At 40.0% G+C, this 16886-nt stretch overlaps 2 protein-coding genes and 2 non-coding genes across 5 annotated transcripts; all 4 read right to left on the bottom strand.

The window, feature by feature from the left end:
- Positions 1-363: 363 nt before the first annotated feature.
- Positions 364-4195, bottom strand: LOC111779968 (SOSS complex subunit B homolog). 2 transcript variants are annotated; one of them, XM_023660191.1, is made up of 2 exons: positions 3891-4195; positions 364-1033 (listed from the first exon to the last, which is right to left on the bottom strand). In XM_023660191.1, exon 2 carries the CDS (start codon positions 1027-1029, stop codon positions 610-612), a length of 420 nt encoding a protein of 139 aa, XP_023515959.1. In that variant the 5' UTR covers positions 1030-1033; positions 3891-4195; the 3' UTR covers positions 364-609. The 2 variants fall into 2 exon arrangements, 1 of the variants encoding a protein (XP_023515959.1); XR_002812770.1 differs by lacking the exon at positions 3891-4195 and adding an exon at positions 1423-1812 and having other exon boundaries at positions 590-1033.
- Positions 4196-5492: 1297 nt separating this feature from the next.
- Positions 5493-7529, bottom strand: LOC111779972. The gene is made up of 3 exons (XM_023660196.1): positions 7350-7529; positions 7121-7211; positions 5493-5830 (listed from the first exon to the last, which is right to left on the bottom strand). Exons 1-3 carry the CDS (start codon positions 7417-7419, stop codon positions 5695-5697), a joined length of 297 nt encoding a protein of 98 aa, XP_023515964.1. The 5' UTR covers positions 7420-7529; the 3' UTR covers positions 5493-5694.
- Positions 7530-10869: 3340 nt separating this feature from the next.
- Positions 10870-10941, bottom strand: TRNAQ-UUG. Its single transcript has one exon. It is a non-coding gene; the product is annotated as a tRNA-Gln (tRNA).
- Positions 10942-16431: 5490 nt separating this feature from the next.
- TRNAQ-UUG lies at positions 16432-16503 on the bottom strand. The gene has a single exon. It is a non-coding gene; the product is annotated as a tRNA-Gln (tRNA).
- Between the last annotated feature and the right edge of the window lie 383 nt (positions 16504-16886).

The raw sequence follows: 16886 nt of genomic DNA, 5'->3' as shown, positions 1-16886 counted from the left end.
ATGTTATTCAAATGATCACAAAATGTTGCAATTCATGTCACGTTAAAGAAGAATGAAGTTTCATTTATTTTTAGTTACAAATTTTGTACGAATCATAATTTAGAGTTTTGATGTTTTATGGTATTTTTTCTTTTATGTACTTTAAGACTTATTTAAATAGCTGGCTATATAAAGTCACGTATGTGCATTTGTGCTTTCCTTTAAGAAACATGACCAAAACTGTAAAAACTCACATCGGTTGGAAAAGGAAACGAAACATTCTTCATAAGGGGTGGAAACCTCTCCCTGCTAAATGCATTTTAAAAATTTTGAGGAAAAGCTTGAAAGGGAAAACCCAAAGAGGACAATATCTGCTAGCGGTAGTTTCGGGCCGTTACAAAGACCATGGAGTACAAGATTCAACTTCATACCAATGAAAGCTTACTTAGATCATGTTGTTCTATATGTTCTCTTCCTCAAATGCTTTCCAAAGCAAAAGTAAAAGAGGCAAAACTAAGTTAGATGCAACAATGACCATAATGTTTGTGTAGCATAGTGTCCATTGCATCTTCAAAATCTACTATTTTCTTGACCTTTTCTTGCATTACTTGAATAACACATTCACTCAAATCAACGGATTGGCGGAAAGATGCGAGAATATGGTGATAGAACAGATTCCTTCACGTACTTTTTCGAGTTAGTCGTGTCGGGAACCCAATGGATCTCGCTCATATTCGGTGTCTCTACAAACACCATGTTAAACTCTCCCACCTTCTCTACCTTCCCTCTCTTCCCTGCCCTCAGTACCAGATTATTGTTTCGGCTGTAGGAAAATATCCCATTCGTCAAGCGTAGGATGTCGCTTGGCTCGACGACGTCACACTCTTCTCCCCATAGCTGGAAGTGAACCGCTGCTGTTTCGTCTGCCACCAGTGATTGGCATGTCTTGTTTTGTCCTTCTATTGTTGTCATGCCCTTGTCTAATACTATGAATTGTGTGTTTACATTGTTCTGGGCTGCTGGCACCAAGTCCTTGAGAGATATCATCATTTATCTGCTTTTTAAAACTGAACTTAGTGATGCAATTAAGTTAATGATTATGTAAAATACAGTCTAAAACTAAAGCAAACATACATCAAATGTTCATAACTTCACTCAGGCATTTTCACAAACAGGTAGCGGGCGCAGCGCCATTTTTCCAGACAAAATGGACAACAACAATCAAGATCCTTACAATTTTAATCCAAATATTCAACCATATCAACATCCTTCTCGATTAAATGGAGATTTCAGTCTGTTCTCAGAGAAATTGAACATTTCGAATCACTACTTTTCATGAAAGGTTTGCGCAATCTCTATAAAAACATTACAAACAAACTGAACTCATTTTTTCATTATAATTTCTACGTACCATTAAGAAATTCAAAGAATCAAGTCACTTACCTTACGAACAATCCTGATCAAGTTGAAGTTCTTGGATCGTCCTTAAATTTTCTCGATCCATCTGAAACGAGTGAGAATAAATTCAGAGGTTAGGGCCGAAAAGGAATCGTGATTAAAGCGAGGAGAAGGTCTGGGGTCTTGTAATTTTGTGTTTGATCCGAGTTCAGTGTGGGTCACAGCCAAAATCGTCAATCTGCTAACAAACGAGATGGCGCCGATGCCGCGTTTGAAATCCAATTATCAAAAGTGAATTGTGTTCTTCAAGTCCAAAACAATATTATCCAACATTATTTCCATTTGACTTTTTTTTTAATTCTTGTCACACGAATACATTGGACATCGTCGTTTGACTTTTTAAAACACGACCTCGTGTTATGGATACATTTTTTTAAACCTTGTAAGTTAAAAACGTCATTTTATTTATTATATTTTGAATTTCATTCCGTTCTAGTCGATGTATTTTCCTTTGCCCAATTTTGGTCCACGGAATAAGAACGACAATGCCTCACTCAACTTCGAGTGAAAGGAAAGAACCAATGTAACAGCTCAAGCCCCCACCACGAGCAGATATTGTCTTATTTAGCGTTTCCCTATTGAGATTCCTCAAAGTTTTTTAAAACGCGTATGCTAGAGAGATGTTTCTACACCCTTGTAAAAAATGCTTCATTCTCCTCTCCAATCGATGTGAGGTCTTACAATTCACCCCCTATGGGGTCCAACTGGTGCTCGTTTCCTTCTTCAATCGATGTGGGACCTCCCAATCCACCCTTTTTGGAGTCCTACATCATTGTTGGCACACCACCTCGTGTCCACTCCCCTTCAAGACTCTCCACCCCTTTTGGGGCCAGCGTCATTGGGGCTCTCGTGTCCTTGTTTCCCTTTCGAGCTTCCTCAACACGTATGCTAGAGATAGGTTTCCACACCCTTATACAAGAATGCTTCATTCTCCCCTCCAATCAATGTGAGATCTCCCAATCCACCCCCTTTGAGACTCAATATTCTCGCTGGGCACTCGTTTCCTTCTCCAATCGATGTGGAACCTTCCACCCCTTTTGGTGCCAGCGTCATTGTTGGCACACCACCTCGAGTCCACCCCCTTCAAGACTCTCCACCCCTTTTGGGGCTCTCGTGTCCTCGTTTCCCTTTCGAGCTTCCTTAATGCGTATGCTCGAGATAGGTTTCCACACCCTCATAAAAGAATGTTTCATTCTCCTCCCCAATCGATGTGAGATTTCACAATCTACCCCCTTTGAGGCCCAGTGTACGCTCGTTTCCTTCTTCAATCGATGTGGGACCTCCCAATCCACCCCTTTTGGGGCCAGCGTCATTGTTGGCATACCACCTCGTGTCCACTCCCCTTCAAGACTCTTCCTCCTTGCTAGCACATCGCCAGTGTCTAGCTCTGATACCATTTATAACCGTCCAATCTCACCACTAGCAGATATTGTCCTCTTTGGACTTTCCCTTTTCAGCTTTCCCTCAAAATTCAAAATTTTTAAAACGTGTCTAATAGGGAGAGGTTTCCACACTCTTATAAAATATGTTTCGTTCTCCTCTCCAACCGATGTGAGGTCTCACAAGCGAGACAAAATGGAACAGGTCTCCTCACGAACCAACCAATATTTCATTCATAATACAAAAAACATTCACTTCCATGTTTACAAACAAATTGCTTATACATGAATTGGGCAGAACAACGCCCCCTATAATGATATTAAAAAAGAATGGAGAAGTAAGAATTCTAAGCCTCAGAATGAAACTACTTTATTACCCTCCAGTATAGAAAGAGCAAAACAACAAAAACTCAGTCCTTGTGTGAGTAGTTATCAACGGGAAGGAACTTGGCATATCGCTCCGCCTTCGCTCCAGATTTGTGTTCATAATATTCGACGACCGCAGCGCCCGCAAGAGCAGCTAAGGTCAAAGCCTGTGCGTGTAACCTGAGAGTGATTTTGAAGAACCTAACACATCAGAATTGAAACTCATACAGAAAAAACATGGAAAAGAAAGCCAATGTAAGCCATTTAAAATGTTCTGTTATAGAAAAACTTCCATACATCTGCCCCTAAACAAAGAGATCCGATTTAACCAACTTTACGAATGAACCCGAGAAAAAACATAGAATGAAAAATATTGCGGAATGAATCAACAATCCGAAGTGCTTTTCTTGCATATTCTTGATAAACTAGCGTTTATATACAGATGTAGGAGGATCTATTTGGGAAGTAAGCAGCCCCTTTGACATCTCTTCGTCTNTACAATTTTAATCCAAATATTCAACCATATCAACATCCTTCTCGATTAAATGGAGATTTCAGTCTGTTCTCAGAGAAATTGAACATTTCGAATCACTACTTTTCATGAAAGGTTTGCGCAATCTCTATAAAAACATTACAAACAAACTGAACTCATTTTTTCATTATAATTTCTACGTACCATTAAGAAATTCAAAGAATCAAGTCACTTACCTTACGAACAATCCTGATCAAGTTGAAGTTCTTGGATCGTCCTTAAATTTTCTCGATCCATCTGAAACGAGTGAGAATAAATTCAGAGGTTAGGGCCGAAAAGGAATCGTGATTAAAGCGAGGAGAAGGTCTGGGGTCTTGTAATTTTGTGTTTGATCCGAGTTCAGTGTGGGTCACAGCCAAAATCGTCAATCTGCTAACAAACGAGATGGCGCCGATGCCGCGTTTGAAATCCAATTATCAAAAGTGAATTGTGTTCTTCAAGTCCAAAACAATATTATCCAACATTATTTCCATTTGACTTTTTTTTTAATTCTTGTCACACGAATACATTGGACATCGTCGTTTGACTTTTTAAAACACGACCTCGTGTTATGGATACATTTTTTTAAACCTTGTAAGTTAAAAACGTCATTTTATTTATTATATTTTGAATTTCATTCCGTTCTAGTCGATGTATTTTCCTTTGCCCAATTTTGGTCCACGGAATAAGAACGACAATGCCTCACTCAACTTCGAGTGAAAGGAAAGAACCAATGTAACAGCTCAAGCCCCCACCACGAGCAGATATTGTCTTATTTAGCGTTTCCCTATTGAGATTCCTCAAAGTTTTTTAAAACGCGTATGCTAGAGAGATGTTTCTACACCCTTGTAAAAAATGCTTCATTCTCCTCTCCAATCGATGTGAGGTCTTACAATTCACCCCCTATGGGGTCCAACTGGTGCTCGTTTCCTTCTTCAATCGATGTGGGACCTCCCAATCCACCCTTTTTGGAGTCCTACATCATTGTTGGCACACCACCTCGTGTCCACTCCCCTTCAAGACTCTCCACCCCTTTTGGGGCCAGCGTCATTGGGGCTCTCGTGTCCTTGTTTCCCTTTCGAGCTTCCTCAACACGTATGCTAGAGATAGGTTTCCACACCCTTATACAAGAATGCTTCATTCTCCCCTCCAATCAATGTGAGATCTCCCAATCCACCCCCTTTGAGACTCAATATTCTCGCTGGGCACTCGTTTCCTTCTCCAATCGATGTGGAACCTTCCACCCCTTTTGGTGCCAGCGTCATTGTTGGCACACCACCTCGAGTCCACCCCCTTCAAGACTCTCCACCCCTTTTGGGGCTCTCGTGTCCTCGTTTCCCTTTCGAGCTTCCTTAATGCGTATGCTCGAGATAGGTTTCCACACCCTCATAAAAGAATGTTTCATTCTCCTCCCCAATCGATGTGAGATTTCACAATCTACCCCCTTTGAGGCCCAGTGTACGCTCGTTTCCTTCTTCAATCGATGTGGGACCTCCCAATCCACCCCTTTTGGGGCCAGCGTCATTGTTGGCATACCACCTCGTGTCCACTCCCCTTCAAGACTCTTCCTCCTTGCTAGCACATCGCCAGTGTCTAGCTCTGATACCATTTATAACCGTCCAATCTCACCACTAGCAGATATTGTCCTCTTTGGACTTTCCCTTTTCAGCTTTCCCTCAAAATTCAAAATTTTTAAAACGTGTCTAATAGGGAGAGGTTTCCACACTCTTATAAAATATGTTTCGTTCTCCTCTCCAACCGATGTGAGGTCTCACAAGCGAGACAAAATGGAACAGGTCTCCTCACGAACCAACCAATATTTCATTCATAATACAAAAAACATTCACTTCCATGTTTACAAACAAATTGCTTATACATGAATTGGGCAGAACAACGCCCCCTATAATGATATTAAAAAAGAATGGAGAAGTAAGAATTCTAAGCCTCAGAATGAAACTACTTTATTACCCTCCAGTATAGAAAGAGCAAAACAACAAAAACTCAGTCCTTGTGTGAGTAGTTATCAACGGGAAGGAACTTGGCATATCGCTCCGCCTTCGCTCCAGATTTGTGTTCATAATATTCGACGACCGCAGCGCCCGCAAGAGCAGCTAAGGTCAAAGCCTGTGCGTGTAACCTGAGAGTGATTTTGAAGAACCTAACACATCAGAATTGAAACTCATACAGAAAAAACATGGAAAAGAAAGCCAATGTAAGCCATTTAAAATGTTCTGTTATAGAAAAACTTCCATACATCTGCCCCTAAACAAAGAGATCCGATTTAACCAACTTTACGAATGAACCCGAGAAAAAACATAGAATGAAAAATATTGCGGAATGAATCAACAATCCGAAGTGCTTTTCTTGCATATTCTTGATAAACTAGCGTTTATATACAGATGTAGGAGGATCTATTTGGGAAGTAAGCAGCCCCTTTGACATCTCTTCGTCTACAAAGAATTCTCGATGCGAAAACACAGAGACAAAAGGCTGATCTTTCAATAGGAAAACGAGTGGATATGCAGGATCCTAAATGAATTTGGCTTTCAATTTTGATCCCTAATATTCGATCCTTCATGAACTTTTATTGACTTTCAATTTTGTCGAGTCTATGTTCGAAATCTCAATGGTAATTGTCAAACTTCCACTAAATTCCATGTTTAATCCTGATCATAAAGGAGGAAATATGGATGTAATAGACATCGATATGAAATAACTAGAAGAGCTACATTGAAATCGTGTCGCATTTTCAATCATTAGACATGACCTTATAAAGTTTAATGGAAATGTTCAAGGTGTTCTCAATAACTTTTTATGAGAACCAAGCCACAGCTTTCATCCAAAAAGGCACCGAACGAGCCCGAACAGCACAAGGGTCAAAGGGACAAGGCATCCTTGAGTGGTTACATAAAGGCCCTCTAATATAAGCTGATGGTATGAGTAGTTACAACTCCAATTAGAGGTCATGAACAGTACAAGGCCACAAAAGCACCTAAGGCAGAAGCTAAGCGTGTTTGGTGCTCATCAGTAAAACAAAGAACACAATCATAGGACAAGGAATAAGGAGGGAAAAATGGATTGAGTGCCTCCTGAATGTTGTTTCCAATTATAATTTTCAAAATTCTAGAACAAAAATTTAAGAACAAACACGATCAATCAGCTGTTTGTTAAAGAGAAACCAAAATTGTTCTACTTCAAACAAAATTAAGGAGACAACAATCTTTGCTTTCTCTGGATAGCTACAGAACATCCTCAAGATTTCATGACTCGTCAAGATCCCAAAAGAGGGATGATATTTACAGACTTTCAACCAAAAAGGATCATTCACTAATTCATTCCAGAATCAAAACTCCATAAATAATCAGCACTAGGAGAACTCCAAATCCAGGATTAATCGAAAAACATAAAAAAAAAATTAGAAACTCACCTAGCATGGATGATCTTCACGCTAGTCTTCATATTAGGTTGAGACCAATTATACGCAATAGAACCCGCGATCCCGCTAAGCCACAGAGATCCTTCACCCCAAACAACAACAACAACAAATCAATTATAACTCGAAAACGAAACTTCCAGTAATGAGAAGATTAAACATAATCAATCAATCGGAAATCAGGAAAATGAAATAGAGGAGAGGATTGATGAGTTGAACTTACCGACGGTGCGAAGCTTGTGTTCGGAAACCCACTCCCTGAGAGATTCGAGTTTGCCCTTGGATTCAGCCATGGGGAACGGGAACAGAGATCGATCGGCGAAGGAAAAGGAAGAGAAGAGATGAAGAACGGAGGTTTCGGTATTGGGGGAATGGCTAATTGTTTATAAGAGAAAGGAAGGAAAGTCGTGAAAATCGGTGGGCAAAGCCACGTAGGCTCTAAGAATAAAGATACGAAATTATTTAATTTTTTAAACTAATTAAATTATTTATTTTTAAATTTAAAAAAAAAAAAAATTGATCCTAGTCAGCATAATAAACCCATTGAATAATTTTTAATTAAATATTTAAAAATAAATAAATCATTTTACTTTTATTAAAAATAAAAATTTAAATAAATGATTTGAATACTGGAAACCAACTGAACCCAAAAATGTGTAGAGTTATTTGGGTTAAAAAGGGTTGGATTAAGGAATTGTAACAGCTCAAGCTCACCGCTAGTAGATATTCGCTTTGGCTCGTTACCTAGTCGTCAGCCCTCACGACTTTAAAACGTGTCTACTAGGGAGAAATTTTCACACCCTTATAAAGAATGATTTGTTCTCCTCTTCAACTGATGTGGGATCTCATAATCCACCCCTTCGGGGCCAGTGTTCTCGCTGGTACTCGTTCCCCTCTCCAATCAGTGTGGGATCTCACAGAAATGTTTCAACCCGAGCAATTAGGTTAGATTTTGAGATGCCTTACCTTCAAATATTAAAATTAATCTCTATGGTTAGTTTGTGTTTAAATTTAATCTTAAGTAAAGTTTATTAATGCCTCATTAAAAAAAATCAACCTTTATTTATACGGAATTTCATTTATTGTCGTATGGTTACAAATTCTTGAGTGATTGATTAAAATCTAATGTTTTGGATTTATGTCGTTTTATGTGATGTCCCACATTGGTTGAGGAGGAAAACAAAACATTATTTATAAGGGTGTGGAAACCTTCCCCCAGGCGTTTTAAAGCCTTGAGAGGAAGGCCGAAAGGGACAGCCCAAAGAGGACAATAGCCGCTAGCAGTGGACTTGGGCCGTTACAAATGGTATTAGAGCCAGACATCGGACTATGTGCCAGTACGGACGCTGGGCCCCAAAGGGGGGTGGATTTGTGCCAGCGAGGAGGTTGTTCCCCGAATGGGAGTAGACACGAGAAGGTGTGCCAGTACGGACGCTAGGCCCCAAAGGGGGGTGGATTTGTGCTAGCGAGGAGGTTGTTCCGCGAAGGGGAGTAGACACGAGAAGGTGTGCCAATAAGGATGTTGGGCCCCAAAGGGGGGTGGATTTGTGCCAGCGAGGAGGTTGTTCCGCGAAGGGGAGTAGACACGAGAAGGTGTGCCAATAAGGACGTTGGGCCCCAAAGGGGGGTGGATTTGTGCCAGCGAGGAGGTTGTTCCGCGAAGGGGAGTAGACACGAGAAGGTGTGCCAATAAGGACGTTGGGCCCCAAAGGGGGGTGGATTTGTGCCAGCGAGGAGGTTGTTCCCCGAAGGGGAGTAGACACGAGACGGTGTGCCAGTACCGACACTAGGCCCAAAGGGGGGTGGATTTGGCAGGGGTCCCACATCGATTGGAGAAGAGAAAGAGTGCTAGCGAGGACGCTTGGCCCTAGGTCACTAGATTCAGAGTCTAGAGTGCTAACCACTACACCATAGAACCAGTCATTCATTTGAATATTTGTATTTTCATCACGGTTTATGTCAATTGATAGATCAATGTAAGGATGTAATAAAGAGAGAGGGTCCTATCGAAAGTCAGACCCAGATCATTGAATTCAAAGTCGAAAGTGCTAACCACTGTACCATATAACCATTTGTTCGTTTGAATTTTTGTATGTTAGTCATATTTTATGTCAATTGAGACAGACTCCACAAATTAATAGTTTGAATGGAATATCCTTACTTAGCTTTAGATGAAAACCGTTAATGTATGAGTGGTGTATATGGTTGTGTCATAAAGATGAGTTAAAGATGAAAACTATGGAAATTTCATGCATTTTGTGTGTACATAAACACCAAGTACTTCCCCATTTATGATGATGAGTACGAACGTTATGCTATGATGGTGATGATCATGCTTCACATGACACTCAGGGGTCTGCTAACCTCCGGACATTGCTACGGATAGCTAGCTCGACTATGATGGGTCTAGGGAGAGTGCGAACCGCCTGGGGACCCACGCTCGCATGTGTTGGTCGTGTGTAGGAAAGTACTACATATCCAATTTTGTCCGGACTAGAGGTGTAACGGCCCAGATCCACCCCTAGCAGATATTATTCTCTTTGGGCTTTTCCCTTTCGAGCTTCCCCTCAAGACTTTAAAACTNCACACCCTTATAAATGGTGGATTGTTCTCCTCCCCAACCAATGTGGGACATCACAATCCACCCCCCTTCGGGGCCCAGCGTCCTCGCTGGCACTCTTTCCTTCCTCCAATCGATGTGGGACTGCCCCCAAATCCACCCCCCTTTGGGGCCAGCGTCCTTACTGGCACACCGCCTCGTGTCGTGATGTTCCACATTGGTTGGGGAGGAGAACAAACCACCATTTATAAGGGTCTGAAAACCTTCCCCTACGAGACGCGTTTTAAAGCCTTGAGGGGAAGCCCGAAAGGGAAAGCCCAAAGAGGACAATATCTGCTAGCGGTGGATTTGGGCCGTTACAAATGGTATTAGAGCAAGACATCGAACGATGTGCCAGCCTTCTCGCTGTTCCCCGAAGGGGGGTAGACAAGAGGCGGTGTGCCAATAAAAACGTTGGCCCCAAAGGAGAGTGGATTTGGGGGTGGTCCCACATCGATTGGAGGAAGGAAAGAGTGCCAACGAGGACGCTGGGCCCCGAAGGGGGGTGGATTGTGATGTCCCACATTGGTTGGGGAGGAGAACAATCCACCATTTATAAGGGTGTGGAAACCTTCCCCTAGTAGACGCGCTTTAAAGTCTTGAGGGGAAGCCCGAAAGGGAAAGCTCAAAGAGGACAATATCTGCTAGCGTTGGATCTGGGCCGTTACAGGAGGCCACCCCTACAATGATTTTAAGGATATGTCTCTTCTGGGCCGTGGTGGATCTGGGTCGTTACAGGAGGCCACCCCTACAATGATTTTAAGGATAGGTCTCTTCTCGGCTGTGGTGGATCTGGGCCGTTACAGGAGGCCACCCCCTACAATGATTTTAAGGATAGGTCTCTTCTGGGCCGTTACAGGAGGCCACCCCTACAATGATTTTAAGGATAGGTCTCTTCTAGGCTGTGGTGGATCTGGGCCGTTACAAGAGGCCACCCCCTATAATGATTTTAAGGATAGGTCTCTAATCATTTCTTGCATGTGTTTGCATTCTCTGACCCAATTAGTGAGGTCACATTACTTCTTAAAATAAGTGATATTTCATTTCTTGGACTTCAAGTTACTATAGGGTATTTTCGATTTTAATATTTTATTTGTTTTACTTAGTATTTCAAAGAAAAAAGAGATTAAATAAAAAAGAGAAAAGGTCCTACCGGGAGTCGAACCCAGGTCGCTGGATTCAAAGTCCAGAGTGCTAACCACTACACCATAGAACCAATTGTTGCTTTGAATTTTTGTCTAGTAACACGTTTTATGTCATTTGAGACATGCTCGACAAATTAATATTAACTTTTAAGGTTAAAGTAAGGATAAGACAATAAGACAGGTAAGTCGAGTCGAATGCATGTACTCAAAATCAAGAGTACAAACCTGAGCCTGAGCCAAAGAACCACTCGGTTGAGTCATGCTCTAACTTTTAAAACTAGTCAAACCCATTGGTCCAACATCCAAGAGTTGAACTTAGGTCACTGGATTCAAAGTCTAGAGTGCTAACCACTACACCATAGAACCGATTGTTCATTCTAATTTTTGTATGTTAGTCATGTTTTATGTCAATTGGTAGAGCAATGTAACGAAGTTTTAGGAAACCGACCCTTGTGGCCTTGTGGGCTTTCTCACTTAATCGTTATTTTTTATGGTTCATATTCTCATTTATTTTGGTTCTATTGCTTATATAAATGATTGTCTCCGAATCACGTAAATTTTGGTGTCTCTTTGTTTAATTTATGTTTGTGGATGCGTGAGTGCGATCAATCTTGCTTCCGCTTCTACTACAACAATTGGGTATCAGACCCATCGAACCACGGTCAGTACCGTGGGAGGGTACTATAATATCACTACATTAGATGTGCCCCTCTTATTTTAAAAAAAAAAAAAAAATATATATATATATATATATATATATATATATTAAAAAATAATTTTTAAGAAACAATTATTAAAAAATAACTTTTAAAGTAATTAACAAAAGAAAAATCCAAAAAATGCACATCCGAGGAATCAAACCCCGATCAATACTGTGGGAGGGTACTATAATACCACTACACTAGATGCACCGCTTGTATTTTAAAAAAAAAAATATTAAAAAAATAACCTTAAAGTAATTAACAAAAAGAAAAATTCCAAAAAATGCACATACAAGGAATCAACCCCCGGTCAATATCGTGGGAGAGTACTCTGATACCACTACACTAGATGTACCTCTCGTATTTTTAAAAAATATATTAAAAAATAATTTTTAAAAAACAATTATTAAAAAAATAATTTTATATTTACGTTTTTAAGTTTATTTGGTAATAAAACTTAATAATTATACTCAAATAAATTATTTCAAGAAAATTATGTAAACTTAAAATCAAATTATATTAATAAGATATACTTATTAGTGATATAATAGTGAAATTTTAATTTAATTTTCGTTCATTAATAAATATATTATAAACAATATTAAATTTAAGTTTTTTAGTTTTTTTAACCAACTAATAATTAGTATTCTCATTATCGGCGAGACCTAGCTTTAAATTTAAAGGTACAAGTACGAGAACTAATTCAAAAGTAGTCTCGATGATGAAAGCAAAGAGATTAGTCCAACAAGGCGGTTGAGCTATATTAATATTTTTCGTAGATGTCAAAGGAAAGGAAAAGACCCTAGAAAACGTACTAGTAGTAAATGAGTTTCCGGACGTATTTCCGGAAGACCTACCTAGAATACCTCTTTCTTGAGGGGTCGACTTCGCTATTGAACTCGAACTGGGAACTGGGCATATTTTCAAAGCACCTTACTGTATGGCGCCAGCGGAGTTAAAAGAACTAAAGGTGCAATTACAAGACCTACCGGACAAAGGTTTTTCTTGGGGTGCGCCAGTGTTGTTTATAAAAAAGAAAGATAGATAGATGCGTTTGTGCATCAATTAGAGATAGTTAAATAAGAGAACCATAAAGAACAAATACCCTCTTCGTAGAATAGCAGACCTATTTGATCAACTTAGAGAGGCAACAATATTTTCTAAGAAAGACCTTTAGTCCGATTACCACCAAATCAAGATTCAAGAAAATAACGTACCAAAGACAGCATTTAGGACAAGGTACGGTCACTACGAGTTTGTAGTGATGTTGTTTAGCCTCATCAATGCCCCAGATGTGTTTATAGAATAAATGAACCGAGTATTCAAGGACTATCTAGATACGTTTGTAATCGTATTCATTGACAACATCCTAGTGTACTCGAAGACGGACATAGAACACCAAGGACACCTCCGAAAAGTCCTAGCCATTTTGAGAGAGAATAAGTTGTACGCCAAGTTCTCCAAGTGTGAACTTTGGTTACGACAAGTCTCATTCTTAGAACACGTGGTGTCAAAGGACGGAATATCCATAAATCCCACCAAGGTCGAAGTGGTCACAAAGTGGGAACACCCAACTACAGTAACAAAAGTACGAAGTTTCCTAGAATTGGCGAGATACTATCGAAGATTCGTGCAGAACTTTGCTAGGATAGTCTCGCCTTTAACACAAGTAATGAGAAAAAGGGTACTATTTACATGGAATGATGCTTGTGAGGCAAGCTTCTAGGACCTAAAACAAAGATTGGTAACTGCCCAGTACTCACGGTACTCGAGAGTTCAAAAGGGTACGTGATCTATAGTGATGCGTCTAAGAAAGAACTTGGATGCGTGTTGATACAACACGACAAGGTATACACGTCACGTCGACTAAAAGAATATGAAAAGAACTACCCTACCTACGACCTAGAATCGGCTGCCGTAGTGTTCGCACTAAAAATTTGGCGACACTACCTATAAGGAGAGAACCCAAATTTCATCGACCACAAGAGTTCAAAATATTTTTACACCCAAAAAGAGTTAAGCATGAGGCAAAGAATGTGATTAGAATTGGCGAAGGATTACAACGTAGATATCCAATACCACCCTAGAAAAGCAAATATGGTCGCTGATGCCCTAAGTAGAAAGACGGTCCACTCGTCGGCCCTTGTTACGAGGGATGTAAGGGTACAAAAAGATATCAAGCGAGCCAACATAGTTGTAGTGACCGAGGGAGTTATAGCATAGCTAGCCCGATTCACAATACAACCTACACTTAGGCAGAGAATTATTGACTCCCAACAAGAGGACCCTAACCGACAGAAAATCCTAAGCCAACTTGCAGAGGGTTCAGTGGACGAATTCTCGAAATTCTTAGATGAAGGATTATTGTATCAAGGTTGTCAATGTGTCCTAATAATAAAGGAGTTAAGGAAAGAGATATTAACAGAGGCACACAACTCGCCATTTTCCATGCATCCAGGAGGTACTAAGTGCTTAGGGTGTTAACAAATAAAAGCTCCCAAACAAAAGATGGCGGGGATGTTACAACCCCTAAGTATACCAGAGTCGAGGTGAGTATACAGTGATCTGGGTAATTGTCAACAGGTTGACCAAACCGGCACACTTCCTACCAGGAAAAGCAACATATGTAGTTGACAACTGAGCTCAAATGTATGTTAAGGAAATAGTAAGGCTACACGGAGTCCCAGTATCGATAGTGTTGGATCGAGACCCACGCTTTACATCAGTGGTTTGGCACGGACTTCGAAAAGCACTACATACTCACCTCGACTTTAGTACAACTTTCCACCTTGAAACAGATGGTCAAACGGAGCGCCTAAACCAAATTTTAGAGGATATGCTACATGCTTGCCTACTAGACTTTAAGGGAAGTTGAGATTCCAAGCTTCACTTGATGGAATTCTTGTATAATAATAGCTTCCAAGCCACTATTGGGATGACACTATTTGAGGCCCTGTATGGGAAACTATGCAGGTCCCCGCTATGTTGGCACGAGGTAGGTGAGAGAAAGTTAGTAGGAACTGAGCTAGTTCAAGTCACCAATGAGGTTGTCCAGAAAATTTGAGCGAGGATACGTATTACTCAAAGTAGACAGAAAAGCTACACCGATGTAAGGCATAAGAACTTAGTGTTCGAGATAGGGGACCTAGTATTTCTAAAGGTAGCACGTATGAAAGGTGTCTTGAGGTTCGAACGTAAGGGCAAGTTGAGTCACAGGTTCATCGGACCTTTTGAGATTCTCGAGCGAATTGGTCCCATAGCATAAAAGTTAGCCCTACCTCCCTCTCTCTTAGGAGTACACGATGTATTTCACGTGTCGATGCTGAGGAAATATATGACGGACCCTATCCACGTAATAGACTACGAACCCCTCCAACTCAACGAAGATTTGAGTTATGAAGAAANAGAAAATAAATGGACAGATTTAAAGAAAAGATAAACAATAGAAAAAAATGAAAGATAAAATCAATTCTAAATTTGGTCACACACATGCAAACTGTCTCTGATACCAAGCTAAGACAATCTTAATCCTTAGGCCAACCATCCAAGCTTTTGTTGAAGCAAGAACCTTTGAATCAAATAAATTAACACCTCCTTCTACTAAATTCAGATCAACTAAGTGATAAGGCTAGAGTTAGATTACCTCTTAACATCAAATATACAGAAGTAAGATTTTGAACCTTGTTCTAAATTGAGTCACTCCACAATCGAACTTGATCAAAACTTGATTGAAGACTCGGATGCAATCTACCACAAGATGCAATCTCGGATGCAATCTTTTGCCGGTTTTATGTAGTCTGAGTCCTTAGCCTAATCTTTTGCGTTGTCACGTTTATCATCTAGACCAACTTTTGTTTCATCATCTCTATCTCATATTAAGTTCCTTTGGCATGAATATGTACTTCAGGATTTTAAGTCATGAGTGGGGTAACAACACTCATATTCCTTCAATTCCTTCGATTGTCTCGAGGCATAAGTTATCATTTTGTCATTTTGCATTAGAACACAATTTAGCTCCTTGCCTGTCATTATAGACCACAACATTTCCTGAACCATTCGGCACATTGAGCATAAGTGTCGTTACCCATTTGCCCTAATACTCTCTACTCTTAGACCTCGTTCCACGTGAAGGGCTTCCCCTTTTCTTTTTGTACTCGAGTGAGGGCTGCAACGATCTTGGAGAAGTCTTGAATGAATCTTCGAAAATATCCTACTAGTCCAAGAAAGCTTCTAACTTTTGTAGCTGAGGTAGGTCAAGGCCAGACGTGAACCAAAAAGATCATTTTCTCTAACCAAAATTCACACTCGGAGAACTTTGCGTAGAGTTTATGCGTTCTCAACATCGACAATACTCTTCTCAAGTGTAATTCATGCTCTTCATTGGTTCTAGAGTACACCAGTATATCGTCGATGAAGACTATTAAGAACGTGTCAAGGAAATCTTTGAACACCATGTTCTTCAAGTTCATAAATGTTACACGGATTTCTTCTTTTCAATGTGATATCCAAATCTCAGATCAATCTTGAAGAAGACAATGATTTTTCAATAAGAGAAAAGTCTCAATTCCTTTAACATATTCGGTCGTAAGAGTCTTAATTGTTCATCTACTTCATAATAAAAATTTAACTTCTTTAAAGTCCAGTACGTCTAACCGTTCAAGTAGTAGGTGGCAAACTTTACCAAATACCAACCTATACGGTAGCTCAGCCATGTCTAACCGTTCAAGTAGTAGGTGGCAAACTTTACCAAATACCAACCTATACGGTAGCTCAGCCATTGCCTCAATCCATCCCGACATAGTCTACCGCTCAATACAAATTTCTTAAACGGACTAAAATTGTAATTTAATAAAAGAAAAGAGGTCCTACTGGAAGTTGAACCCAGGTCACTGGATTCAAAGTCCAGAGTGCTAACCACTACACCATAGAACCAACTGTTCATCAAAATTTTTGTCTAGTAACACATTTTATGTCAATTGAGACATGTTCGATAATTAATGTTGAAGTAAGGATGAGATAATAAGAGAGGTACGAGAGTCAAATGCACGTACTCAGAGTGCAAACCACTATACCATAGAGGAAGGTCGTACCGGGAGTTAAACCCAAGTCACTAGATTCAAAGTGTAAAGTGCTAATTACTACACCATAGAACCAATTGTTCACTTGAATTTTTGTACGTTATTCATGTTTTATGCCAATGAGCTCAAAAAGATAATCTCTGCAGAAGATTGATGGGCTTATCGAGATTCTGTATATTTTCGAAAAGAACGCTGATGAGGATCCTAAGATTAGGGTTATGTGAAGGATGAAGGGTT

The sequence above is a fragment of the Cucurbita pepo genome, chromosome LG18 (assembly GCF_002806865.2).
Source record: "Cucurbita pepo subsp. pepo cultivar mu-cu-16 chromosome LG18, ASM280686v2, whole genome shotgun sequence".
Classification (NCBI taxonomy): Eukaryota; Viridiplantae; Streptophyta; class Magnoliopsida; order Cucurbitales; family Cucurbitaceae; genus Cucurbita; species Cucurbita pepo.
Note: the sequence above shows the minus strand (reverse complement) of the source record. Positions and strands in the feature narration are given on the sequence as shown.